Below are 14,845 nucleotides of genomic sequence, written 5' to 3' on the forward strand. Positions count from 1 at the left end.
AAAAAAAAAAAAAAAAAGAATAGTCTAAAAAAGCTACATACTATATGACTATTGCTCTGTGAATATCTGGGAAAGGTAAAACAATCCAAGCCAAACCAAACTCACTGCCATTAAGTCTATTTCAACTCATAGCAAAACAATAGAGACAGTGAAAAGATCACTGGTTCTAAGGGTTTCAGTAGGAACAAGGAGAGGTGACTAGATGGAGCACAGGGCATTTTTAGGGCAGTGAAACTTTTCTGTATGACATCGTAATGGTGAATGCATGATATTATGCATTTAATTTCACAGAACTCTACAGTACAGAGAATGAACCTTAATTTACACTATGGACTAACAATTAAAAAAAAATGTTATTGAGTCGATTCCGACTCATAGTGACCCCCATTGGGTTTCGGAGGCAGTAAATTTTTATGGAAGTAGATCATTCTATCTTCCTTCCATGAAGCGGCATGTGGATTTGAACCACCTTCTACTCAGGAGTCAAATGGCTTTGGCACTGTACCACGAGAGCTCTGTTTGGACTGATGATAGTTTATCAATATTGGTTCATTAATTGTAATTGTATCAAAGAAATGAAAAATATTAATATAAGGAGAAATAGTGCTCATAGGGAAGAGGGGCATATGAGAAACTTCTGCAGTTTCTCCATAAACCTAAAATTGTCCTGAAAATTAAAGTCTACTTTTAAAATTATCCAAACACATGGACAGTTAGCAGTTTAAAAGTATTGCACATCTACCTTATACAGTTGCTCACATAAAATGATTTAATGTCTGTGTACAAATGTATTGCACTAACAAACATTGCAAATATAAGAAATAATAACTGTTGTCCCTCGACCTCTTCTGAAAATGCCAATAAATTAAATTTAGAATGGTCATATGGACCATATTTTGATCACATGTAGTAAACAAACTAAGAACGATGTTTCTCATATTTATGTGTTCAGAGCTTAATTTGTATTTTCATATGTATTTATGACCTTTGAAATAGAAGAAGGGTACAAAAGAGAGCCACATTTAAAAATCATTTTGTGATTCTAGCATCTTCAGTGACAACTTAAATTTGTCTCATTTAAACAACAAAAACACACAGGCATTTAAAAATATAAAGCCAATTCATATTAATAAATTATAGGGAACAATGTAATCCCTATTACTCTCAAATTATTATTTTATTGATTACATCAAGAATCTGTTAAGAAAATAAATAAAATGAACAATACTTGAATAAATATTAAACTTTGTGGCATACCACTGTCATATGTGTAATGATTAAAATTCAGACAATATCCTAGGATTTGCACCTAAGTAATTGAATTTAATAATAAATGATAGAATTCTTTTTTCAACTGTTTAACTTTTTATTCTCACTTTTCTAATGCTAACTCAGCCTATGACATCTATAAAGAAATTAATAATGAACTAGCAGTCATATATAACTTCTACTCTTCTCAAATGAAGTGATAAAATTGTATTTAAAAAATAAAATAAGGTTAAGATATTTTGTACTATTATGACACAAAATAGAATAGTCAATTCAACAGGAGAAAGTAATTAATTTAGGAAAAAGTTAATGGATTCAAAATATCAGCATTGATTGTTTTATATAATTTTTATTTATTTTGAATTAGTGTATGTTTTGCTATGTATAACTAAACAAAACCAACACCACAAATCAAATATTAAAAAATCAATGCTGATATTTTGGCTTCATTAAACTTCTTGCTAAATTAATTTTTAATATATTATGTTATTAGGGTCTACAAAATGAGAAATATTAAAGTGAGCAGTAAAGATTCCTACCCCTTATTTATATGTCTGATGGTAAAAGACCAGAGTTATTGCTACGTCTGAGATAAACTGAAATTGTCATTAATTACAAGAATAGAGTTTCTAAAATACTATACATCAGTGTTCATGGCAAAATAATGAGTAGAAAACACAAAATATTACAAATCAGTCACTTTACCTTCTACAGGAGGAATTAAATTCTCCTACCTATGAGTTCTAGTGGCATATTTTTCACATGTCCTATGTTACTTACTACACCAGGTCATAATTATCTTTAATTTTGCCTGATTGCCTGAAAAGACAATGTTTATGGAATGTAAAGGCCTTGCTTCTCTTTGCATTCCTAATGCCTAAAAGATACATCATGATAAATGATGGATGGTCAGTGCATATTGGGAGGAGAAAGGAGCAGGTAGGTAGATGGATGGGTGAAAGATGGGTTGATAACTAGCTTGCTAACACTCTTCCTGGTAAACATAAAGTATACTTACAAGTATTGCTTTTTTGGCTTCAGAGGGCCATTGCAAGTTTTGTCTTCATTGCCAGGAATCATGCATGCATTATCAGCACCAATGACATAGATTTCTTCATTACCACTGAACTTTGTCTTTCCTTCTGTACATGGAGGGTTAGGAAAGCCTTCATTTGTAAAATATGGCCTTGGTTTATTAAAATATGCATCATACCACTTTGTTACATTTCCATCATGTTGAGCTATTTTCAGAAAATAAGAGAATCATGATTACAAATAATATATGAATGTATTTTCACATTATAAAGAGTGTTTCAATAATTGTATGAGAGAAATCTGGATAAAACATCTGTTACTTTATGAACTACCATGGACAATTCTGCTAATCTACTTATATAGGCAGGTAACTCCATTCTCCCCCATCGCTCATGAATCTGTAGGCATTGTAGAGAATGCCTATTGTAGAGAATGACTTTCTCAGGTAGAGGAGGAACATCCCTCAATTATCGCTGATATTTTTCCAAAATAAAAAAATTATTAGCATATGAAATATATAAATCAAATATTTTAACTATCCTTTATCTTATATGGTGGAAAATCTGGGTGGGGAAATGGTTAAGTGCTTAGCTTCTAACCAAAAGGTTGGTGGTATGCGTCCACCTAGAAGTGCCTCAGAGGGAAGGCCTGGCAATCCACTTCCAAAATTAGCCATTGAAATCCCTATGGAACACAGTTCTATTCTGACACACATCACGTCTCCATGACTTAGAATTGACTCAACAACAACTGTCTTGTTTTTCTTTATTATCTTATATGGTGAAATATTTTGGGTATAAATAACTTATTAGTATAATTAATGATAATGTTGAGAATCTACTAAGCTCAAGAATTGTGATAATTGGGAGTCAACCTTATATTGCTAATTGTGAACTGAAATTTCTTAAATTCACACTTCAGAATTTAACAAGGTAAGTTGACATTTAATAATACCGCCTGTTTCTGCCACTAGCACTTGTATGTTTTTGATTGGTCCATGATCATCATTATAATAACATATTGGCATTCTGATTGTAATTGTTGTTGATGTAACAAGCAGTTTTCCAGTGGCATCATAAATAGGGGTTGGTTTAGTTTTCGGTCGTGCTGGAGCTACAAGAAAAGAAAAAATATATGGCTATAATTGATTTTTAGTTTCTGAAGAGGAGAAAAGTTCATTTAAAAATATCATTTGATATAGGTAATTGACAAAGTAATGACAAGCATAAATAATAAATTAAGCAGGGTCTTCTTTTGATACAGCAAACATTTAGTAATTATTATTTCCTAATTGGAAACCCAATGGGGATCACTATGAGTCAGAACTGACTCGACAGCAGTGGGTTTGGGTTTCTGGTTTTAATGACATAATTAAGGAACTCTCATGGTGCAGTCCCTAAGGCATTGGACTGCTAACCAGAAGGCTGGTTAGCACCCAATCCACAGAAGGAAGCTGGGGCAATCTATTTCTGTAAAGATTCATCGCCTTGGAAACCCAATGGGGGTTGCTATGAGTCAGAATTGACTCGATGTCAATGAGTTTGGTTTTCTGCTTTTTTTTAATGGCATAATTACCTATTTGAGACTTGTTTGAGACTGGGCCCAGGGGTAACTTTCAGACATATAACTCACCTTAACATATTAAAAAAAATTTAAATTATATATGATCTCACTCACATATAATTTTTAAAAATGTATGAATATGATTTCATGAAATTAACAATTTAGCATAGTTCTTTTTCTTTTCTTTTATTTCAGTCAGCTAATTCACCAACTTTCATTCTAGTTATTCTAGCACCAGAATCAACATTGGATGATATTCTTCCATGTATTTGTCCCTATTCACATATTCATATAAAAACACATAAATAATGGATTCATCACTCTTTAATTTTTAATGGGGCTACATTATACATAATTATCCCCACCCATCTTGCTTTTCTCACTTGAATGTAACTTGTGCAATCTTTATATCAGGTGCAGTGCTAATTAATTCTTTTAATGATCTTATAAATCATGGTATGACCACACCATAATTTAGTCAATTATTCCTCTAGTGATAGGAATTTACCTCTCAAGTTTTTGAACATTTGCTACAATAATCACCTTGCATGTTTAGTCTTATTTACTGATGTCTTTCCCCTCACAAGTGAAATAGATTCTCAAGGGCAGGGTTTCTGGGATAAAGGATATATGTATTTTTAACTTTAATAGTTAATAATTTAATAGAATAGTTTCTAAAAGTGCAATGATAATATATATTTTACTATCAATGCATAAAAGTTTCTCCAAAATCAATACTTTGTAAAAGCTCTGCTTATTTCACTTCATCTTATTTCTATTTATAGTAAATTTTTGAGCACTGGCAAGTTACTTAATCAAATTTTTCAATTTCCATATTTATAAAATCTTTTTCTAAAAGCCTCTAAATACTACCATACAATTGCCAATATTATCTTCATTTTATAGCTGAGAAATTGGACTATGTCATACAGTTAGTTATCAGAGGGAAATATCAAGATTTAAATAAAATTTTCTTGACTTGGTTGTTGTTGTTGTTATGTGCCATCAAGTCAGACCCAACTCATAGTGACCCCTTCTTAAGTTTCTGAGGCAATATCACTACGGAAGTAGGTGGCCCAACTTTCCTTCCGGGAAATGGCTGGTGGGTTTGAACTGCCAGCCTTCTGGTTAGCAGTCAAGTGCCTTAGGCGCTACGCTACTTGCTACTTTAGCTTCTTCTTTTCCGAGCTTCAGATTCAAACTCAAGCATCTCACTTGATACGTCATTTTGGGTCCTCTCTGGTGGTGTAGTGAATAAGGTACTTGACTGCTAACCAGAAGGTCAGTGGTTCAAACCCATCAGCTGCTCCATGGAAGGAAGATTGGGTGATTTGCTTCTGTAAAGCTTTATAGCCTTGGAAGCCTGATGGGGGTTGCTATGAGTCAGAAACAACTCAATGGCAGTGAGTTTGATTTGCTTTTTTTTGGGAAGTAAAGGCTGTGATGAGATTAGATATATAAAATGTTTATTGGGGGAAAATGCCTGTGAAGGATAAAGCGGGATAGGGTAGGTGGGAAGAGCCTTCAGACCATGATGCATGTCTAGTATCTGTGAAAGGGGAGAAGGAAGAAGATTCAGTAGGAACAGTGTCAAATTACAGGGTACTCCCAGAAACTCAAGGAGCTCTGGTAGCATAGTGGCTAAGACACTTGCCTGCTAACCAGACGGCTGGCGGTTCAAACCCACCAGCCACTCCTCGGAAGGAAGGTTGGGCAATCCTACTTCCGTAGTGATACTGCCTCGGAAACCCAAGGAGGGGTCGCTATGAGTCAGGTATGACTCGACGGCACATAACAACAACAACAACAACCCAGAAACTCTGGGCTAGGCCACTGTGGAGGCCCCAAGCAAAGGTTGCCTACTAGAAGAATCTAGCATTGCACATTGCCATGTAGTTTGAACTGTCTATTAAATGCAGATTCAATGAGACTACTATGAATTCAGTACTCCATGCCACTAACAAAATCATGCATATTACTAGAGAAAAATGAATTTCTTTAGGACTCCACTACTGCTACCATTGCTCATATATCTTTTCTACATGATTGATCAGGAATCTACCTGCCCTACTAAGGGGCAGAAGGTCAGAAATGATCTTCTTCACCTCAGAATGAGCAAAGCACCCAAAATGGGAAGTTTTACCACAGCATAAATATAATGCATCTATTGCTATTTACATACTTACATGGCTGCCACTGAATAACAAAAGAAATAACAAAGCTCTTCTTATAAAGCCATTTGTAAAATAACCGATTTTAAAATAACAAATTTATATGTTCAAAAGTACATAATTTATCCATTAAAATTAAAAAAATAATAATACTTATAAATAGGATGTTTATATAGCACTAGAATTACATCAATTCTCCATTGATGAAAATACAAAATGTATTAGTTTCATCTTACAGTGAATATTTTTTTTTTCTTAATAGTACTAGGTACTGTCTTAAGGGTTTTTCAAAGGTTATATCTTTAAAGCCTCATAACAACTTGTGATGTAGGTACTGGTTTTAATCCCATTTTACAGGTTTAGAGAGGTTGGGAAGCTTTCCCGGAGTCAAATAACTATCAGGTGGCTGGACCAGGATTCAGTCTCGGGCAGGGTGATCCTAGAACCAGCCTAAAACTGGCACCTTCCATCCCTATGCTCTGCTGTCCTTAACAATGACTGAGAAAACTTACACTTTTTTGTCCTAGAAAGAGAAGCGTTTGGTGGAATTCTAACAAAAGTCCACATACTTCGTTATTTAAATTTCTCTGTGGTTTACGATGCATTTTTAGAGAGATGGCATAATCATTTGCTTCTTTTCAGTCTCAGGAAGACAAAGCACCTTGAAGGGCAGAATGACCTTAAATTTCTCTTAGTCATTTTTCTTTTTTCAAAGATGAGGGAGAGTCTGAATTTTACTTATATCTTCTACTAAAAGTAGCTATCATAATAATGAATTGGATAGATTTAATATATAGTCAGAATCATAACAATGAATATATGGTGGGAATTCAATAAACACAATCTAAGTTTAAATTAATTAATTAAATTTATTTTTAAATTAAATCTAATTTAAGAATCTGACTTCTAAGACAAAGATTGAGTCAAAGAATCTAATTAGAACTAGTCAGGTCTACTTATAGGTGATTTAAATAATAAGTTTTCTGTCAATGAAAATTTAAAAAACTTTAAATAACATAAAATATGTGTTGGGAAAGTTTACATTTAGAGGAAAAGAGTTATGAGATATATAGCAAGTGGGTGTTCTTTTTGTTTAACATGATAATCTGCAATATTATTTACACATTTAAATTGTAGCCTTAGAAAGCATATATATTATTACTTAATACATGCTTATTATATGCATATGTATCATTTAAAATATAATATGCTAATATGCAATCAAAATAATAATTACTATTTGATTAGGACAATATTCACAGGCAGGAAGCTCATATATGTACCTTTAATATCCATGGTTATTCTCATCTGAACCTTTGGCCCTGCTCCAGCACTATTGATTGCATAAACCTAGAACAAAGAAACCTTGTGTTACTCTTTCAAATTGTTGATTATGTGTAATATAATATGGTTTTATGTAATTTTATAAATGACCACAGTTTAAAAATAATTGCATGTAGTCTATTAATTACATGTATATATACATATATACATATATATATATATACAAATATATATGCAGTCACTTAATTCTTTCTTTGTGTGTGTGTGTATATGTATATATAATGTATAAATATATATATAGATATATTTTTACATTATATATATATATATATATATATACATTATATACGTTGTTGTTGTTGCTATGTGCCATTGAGTCAGACCCAACTCATAGCGACCCCCTCTTTGGGTTTCCGAGGCAGTATCACTACAGAAGTAGATTGTCCAAACTTCTTTCTGAGGAGTGGCTGGTGGGTTTGAACTGCAAGCCTTCTGGTTAGCAGTCAAGTGCTGTAGGCACTATGCTACCAGAGATATATATAATTATATATAATTGTAAAAAAAAAATAATGTATTTCTTAAAACTGATGTTCTGATACTAAGCCCCAAGAACAAAGGCTGAGTGACCTAAATAGACCTCTCACAGAGATCAAGAAAGAACTGTGTCTTCAGTTGAACTCACAGGCTGAACAGAACGGAAAGGCCACTATATCTACACTCTCTCCTAATCTACTCAAACACCTGCTCCTTCTCTCTGTAGCTAGGTAATTCTGATTTTCTTTAAATCCATATTTAAGGACCTGTTTTTTTCTTCTCCGAGATGAAATCCTATTCCTTCAGCCTCCTGGTTTTCCTGTATTAAATCATCCCTCTGAGAGTTGGCCTTCATGCCCTTCTTCACCCCTGCCCCAAGGTTCCCAATGCTATAATCTGCAGAACACAGCATATACCCATAAAACATTTCTGTTTGTATTTACAGAGCATGATTTACACAAATGAGAATACTTTCAATTAACTTTGTGTTTAGAAAGCTAGAGACACAGCATTTTCTTTTATAAAATCACTTTATCTTGTTATATAAAATAAAGACCATGTTCTTGGCCAATTTTGGTTGTACTTGGTGAACATCATCCAGAATATAATATGTTTACAGGGGTCAATTAATCTGTTTTATACATTAATGGTTCATAGCACTAATATTTCACACTATACTTACTTCGCAAACATTTTATTAGATTAAAATTATGATAATATGAATATGTTAGTTATAGTAAATAAATCATATAAAATATAAAAATGTATGAATGAAATATTTATTGGAACATACAAATTTTTAAAAAGGAAGTATTCAGAATGAAAAGCAATGTTATGGTGTGCTTCATACTTTTATTTCTTTGTACAAGCTAACATTTAAGTGACACAATAAGTGAAAAAGTTGGGAAAAACTTTTCAAACTGCAGTGTACAATGAAGTCATTTGGGAACATAGACTTGCAGATTCTAATTCAGTGTTTCTGGGGCTGGGACTGTTACATATACATTTCTAACATGTATCCAGGTGTTAAGGATGCTGCATATTACACTTTATGAATAACCAGTTAGAGGATTTATTTTTCTCTTTAAATCAAAAATGAGCTGCACTGTGTTTTGTTTCTTTCCTATTTTCTCTTTTACTAAAACTCAAAAACCAAACCCACAGCCATAGAGTCAATTCTGAGTCATAATGACCCCCATTGGGTCTCCAAGACAGTAAATCTTTCTGGAAGTAGATCCTTCCACAGAATGGCTGCTGGGTTTGAACCACCAATTTCCTGGTTAGCAGTCAAATGCCTTAGACACTGCACCACCAGAGTTCCATTCCCTTTTACTAGCAATAGTTGAAATTAATCTATCTACCTATATATAAGGAGCTCTGGTAGCATAGTGGCTAAAGCACTTGACTGCTAACCAGAAGGCTGGCGGTTCAAACCCACCAGCCACTCCTCGGAAGGAAGGTTGGGCAATCCTACTTCCGTAGTGATACTGCCTCGGAAACCCAAGGAGGGGTCGCTATGAGTCGGGGCCGACTCGGCGGCACATAACAACAACAACAACAACCTATATATATGTATTTATATATATATATACTATCTACTCTAAGTATAAACATTCAATCTTCTAAAATATAAATAAAGTTACTACTCTTATGCCCATTTTTTTCAGATAAGGAAACAGAGACACAGATTTGAAGAAAATGTCTAGAAAAACAGAAAATAGCAGAGGCAGGGTTTGAACCCAGGCCAGTACATTCTCTTAACCATAACCACCACACTGCCTCTACAAGATCTTTCACAATCGCAGCCATTTAATGAGAGATGCAACAAGAATCTCAGCCAGATGGATTAGTGAGGAGAGGAAAGAAAAAAAAAAATTATCTACCTAACTGTATTTTATCTTCCTACGTTGTTGTTAGGTGGCATCTATCTCTGGAGCTGCCAGATGGGTTAGAATTACCAATCTGCTGTTAGCAGCTGAGCACTTAATCATGGTGCCCTTGACCGTGCCACTTTGAAGGCATATTGGCTGCCATTTTTGAGCAGAGCACAGTTGCCTGTTTTCTTCTTGGGTCAAAATCTGCCACAAGAGATTTGGTTGCTATGCAACGCATATGCTGCCCTTGTTTTCCTCAGCAATGTCTGGATGTTTTTCGAAACAGTTTGAAACTCTGGCTTAGGTTGAATTGTTTCTGAACGATATAATTCAATATAATACAAAAATGGGAAAAGAAGAAACATTCTGTGTGTCTGTGTGTGTCTCAGTGTGTATTAACTCACACATTTATGTTGTAAAATGGATACTTTAGAATTAAACTGCTATTAGCTTTTAGTAATAGTTGTGTACAATTCATGTGAATTTCAGACACTTAAATTGTTATCTCTCTTTTTGGTCTTTGGAAATTGCTTTTCCATTTTTCATTAATAATCACACATAAACAATTTTTCTTTAGGTAGAATTTTCTCCTTAAATATCTCTGCTCTTTTATTTTTAGCATGTATTTCCTTTTCCCTTTATTTCTATAATTCCAATTATTGTGAGAACTTATTGGTTCTCTACATATTTTAGTAGATTTTGCTGTATTATAATAAGAAACAGGCAGTTAGATTTCTCATATCTAGTTTCTGTTGGTATGTTGTAACCCAGAAAAGTATAGAAGTATATAAATGCAAAATTTTTAACAGCCATGTTTGTAAATGGACTTTGTTATTTAGACAAATAAAATCTATGACTGCTTACACTGATATTGTATGTATGTCCACCTTTTAGTCCCTCTAACATTGCAATGACAGATGTGTCAGTTTTCTGGATAATACTGAGATTGTGAATCTGGACAGCAGTAGGATCATCTTCTCGATAAACCAAAGCTTGATATACTTGGATATTCCCATTAGGTTGAGATGGAGGAAGAAATGTTAGCTGAAATTTTGTAACTTCATCTGGTATCTTCTGAAATGTCATGTTATTAGGTGGGTCCTTGGGGGCTAAAATAAAATATTTATCAATTACTATTTTAAAAATTTGCATTCTTTTTGTTCTTGATAAAATTTCTTTGCTTCAAATTTCTGTTTTTAAGAAGAGTATTATACATATTATTTAAACCATATACATTACTAGAAATAAGCAAAAAGGTTAATTTATCATAGAATCATTGATGTGTACATAGCCATAGAAAACATAATGGTGATCCACTTTGCTCACTTATTTATTTATATTGCTTTGTCCACCCATTTATTTTATATGGAATATATTTTTATAGCTTTTTGAGCTTTTCTTTATTTTGAAATAACAAAGACCCACAGGATGTTGTAAAAATAGTACATACAGTCAAGTAATTTCACCCAGCTTCACCCATTTGTGCCACCTTTGTAACTGCAGTATACTATCAAACTAGGAACTAGATCTAGATACAATATTCTTAATTGGACTACAGGCCTTATTCAGCTTTCACTATTTTTACTAGTTTGTGTGTATGTGTATGTAGTTCTATATAATTTTATCCCCTGTATAGATTCCTATATAAACAAGATGCAAACAAGACAAACGATGCAAAACTGCTTCATCAGTTTCACACAGAAACACCCTTGGGCTGCCCCCTTTTCATTTGTACTCCCCTGCCTCTCTGCAACCACTAATCTATTACCCATCTATACAGTTCTGTCATTTTGAGAATGGCATTAGCATAATGATCCTGTAACATAACAAAAACTGCTGTATGTATCAATAATCGATGCACTTTTATTGCCGAGTAGTGATCCATTGTATTGACGCTGTAGAGCTTGTTTAATCTTTGAAGGACATTTGTGTTATTTCTAGTTTTCTACTGTTATGAATAAAGCTACTATGAACATTAGTGTGCAGGTGTTTGTGTGTGTTTTCATTTCTCTGTAATAAATGTCCCCAAACTGTGATTGCTATGTCATGTGGTTAGTGCATGTTTGGTTTCTTAAGAAAATAGCAAAGTATTCCCCAGGTGGCTGTACCATTTTCCATTCACATCAGCAATGTATGAGATCTCAATATAGGTGATCTCTCTGCATCTTTTCCAGCATTTAGTGTTATCACTTTAAATTTGTTTTAATCTTTTATAATAAATGCATAGTGATATCTCTGTGGTTTTCATTTACCTAATCACCAATGATGTTGAAAATTAATCTTCTTATGTGCTTATTTGACAACTACAGCTCCTCTTTGGTGAGATGTCTTTTCACATCTTTTATCTATTTTCTAATAGATTTTTTATGTTGAGTTTTGAGAGTTCTTCATATGTTCTAGATACTCCAGTTTATTTTTGATGAATAAAATTAGCCTAACAGCATGACTAAGTATCAATAATTTATCATTAAAATGATATCATACATAATTTTATGAATATCAAAGATAGCTTTTGCTATATTACATAATCAGTGGTCTTCATATGTGTGAATGATTGACTGAATATATCAATTTGATCAAATTGAAATGCATGTATTCTACCATACTAAGTAAAGAATTTCCATGAAGAAGGCTGTTAATATTTGGTTGTCAATAGTTCAGATGCTCAGGGTTTATTATCTTGAAGGCATATTTTAGCTAGTACCCTATAGCAAGCAAAACAAAAAAATAAGTAAATAAATAACAGTGAGAAAATAAATAAACATGCTATTGTGTCAAATATTACATTTTAAGTATAAAAATACATACCTAAAATAGAACTTAAATTGGTTCAACAGATATATTTTTCCATTTGATGTTACACATTTTTATGATAGACATAAATATAATTTCTTTTTATAAAACATGCTTCTTAAAAAATAATCTTAGAATTAAAGTGTAATAAGTGAAAGGATCCTCTGAATACTGGATAGAACTTCCAATCCCACAAGTATCTTTAGTTCTACATCTAAAATTCCACTCTTATGGATTCAGTAAAAAAATATTAAATGACAACATCCTTGGGAGAGGGGGCACATTAAAATCAGTGCTTTAATGGTACGTGTGTGAAAAGACAGAATGATGGTCAGAAGCACAGGAAAACCAAAGGTGAGGAAACTAGATAATTGGGGTTACGGTTAACGTGTGGCACCAATACAGAAAAATAGTGGGATTTAGCATGCTGAAGATAAACTGTGCCTTTTAATTTAGAACGATAATCTTATACACAAAATGAAAAAGAATATTTTGTAGTGAAATGAACTAGCTCTAAACTATTTTCACCTTCTATACTTACCTTACGATAGTAATAAACTACAGCAACATATCCCTTCATCTGCTTTTCCCAATGATATATCTGGTGGCAAAGAGCATCAGGAGTCTGAAGGAGGACAGGGCAAGCGCGTTCTGGGAGGGTGACTTTCCACATTTAATTCTCACTGGTTACAAGCTTATTACTCACTCAGACCCTGTTTGTAAGAACTTGAGGAAATCTGCATGGGTTCTGATATTCATTAAATAGATAACATAGTAAATGTCACTTGACTAAGTCAAAAACAGAGATGGTGAAAGTGTCTTGGATTCTAATTTTGAGCTCCAAATGATTTAATAATAGAGTATTCTTAATTTGCAAATAAATATGGGACAGAAATAATTAGAACCGAATTTTGGATGAAGTATTATGGATTATAGACAGTTGTAAAAATAATCTTGTTCACAATATTGAGCAGTTTAGTAACTGTAAAAAAAAAGTACATTGGGTACCATATTATAAGCTGTTTCATTTCTGTACTCACAAGGACTGGATATTTTACATAATTCCACTTTGCCTTAAAAATGTAAATATAAAGTTTTTGCTTTAGTCAATTGCAGTATATCCTTGAATTTTAGAGGGCAGAGGATGAGAAACTGTAAGAAAGACAGCTTACACTCAATGAATTTGCAGCTATCATGAAAAACACACCTTACCTGATTCTAAAGTGGTAACAATTACTTCATCACTTGACTTCCCTTCTGCATATGCAACACTAATGTTTCCCGTAAATGCAGTGATCACCACAGAGTATCTTGTGAATATTTTTAAATCATTAATTTCTATGGTTTTATTTTCTTCATTTGACTTGATGAAGGAAATATTAAATTCATCACTATCTACCTATAGGAAAAAATAGCTAACAATTAAGGAAGCAGCACTTGAAAACATCAAAAGAGAATACAAAGCTTCATGAAGTATATTTATCTTGCCAAAATTTCTAAGTTAATTTTTTTGTTGCTGTTGTTTTTTGTCTTGTTTATAGTCACACTGCCCTGGGAAATCTAAAGTGTTACTTTTGTAACACTTATTATATCAATTGAAAATAAAAGAAAAAAATAATCAACCAACCACCATCAATCAAAGCAAATGATCAATCAAAAACATCTCTGAAATCAGCAAAAATCTATTTTTACTCCAATGTTTTGAAGAAGAAAGAATATAGGTTTTGATATCCAACAATCCACAGTTCAAATTCCAGCTTGACCACTTAATAGCTCCTGTGGTATATCACAAATCTCTTACGCTCTCTGTATCTTACTCTCTGTGTATGTACAATAACACATATTTGTAGTGTTTCTTTAAGGTTTAGATGGAATAGGAATGAAATAGCTGACACAAAGATTTTCAAACTTTTTTGACCCACACTAGGAAACATGTTTTATAATGTAATTCAAGTTATATGTATGTATGTATAAGAGTGTGTATATATACATATACATTATGTATATAATATATTTAATGTTATATGTAATGTATATATATAACACAAAGAGCTCTGGTGGCGCAGTAGTTAAACCATTTAGCTGCTAACCAAAACATCAGCAGTTTGAACTCACCAGCTGCTCTGTGAAAGAAAGATGAGGCAGTCTGCTTCCATAAATATTTACAGCCTTGGAAACCCTATGGGGAATTTGACTCTGAACTATCAGGTCGCTATGAGTCGGAATTGACTCTATGACAGTGGGTTTGGTTGATTTGATATATAGCATATTATATAATGTGTTATATAGCTATATAATGTGTTTATTATATATATATATATA

General features: G+C 33.0%; 1 protein-coding gene across 1 annotated transcript in view; it reads right to left on the reverse strand.

The window, feature by feature from the left end:
* PTPRQ (protein tyrosine phosphatase receptor type Q) overlaps positions 1 to 14,845 on the reverse strand; it is a 332,616-nt gene that overhangs the window by 85,106 nt on the left and 232,665 nt on the right. The window contains exons 25-29 of the mRNA XM_007953173.1: positions 13,736 to 13,922; positions 10,595 to 10,839; positions 7,322 to 7,388; positions 3,259 to 3,417; positions 2,288 to 2,510 (exon numbers count right to left, since the gene is read on the reverse strand). Of these exons, the coding sequence (XP_007951364.1) occupies positions 2,288 to 2,510; positions 3,259 to 3,417; positions 7,322 to 7,388; positions 10,595 to 10,839; positions 13,736 to 13,922 (881 nt within the window). The remainder of the gene's footprint in view (positions 1 to 2,287; positions 2,511 to 3,258; positions 3,418 to 7,321; positions 7,389 to 10,594; positions 10,840 to 13,735; positions 13,923 to 14,845) is intronic.

Source organism: Orycteropus afer, unplaced genomic scaffold, assembly GCF_000298275.1.
Source record: "Orycteropus afer afer isolate SDZICR_OR568_19922 unplaced genomic scaffold, OryAfe1.0 scaffold00375, whole genome shotgun sequence".
NCBI classification, from domain to species: Eukaryota; Metazoa; Chordata; class Mammalia; order Tubulidentata; family Orycteropodidae; genus Orycteropus; species Orycteropus afer.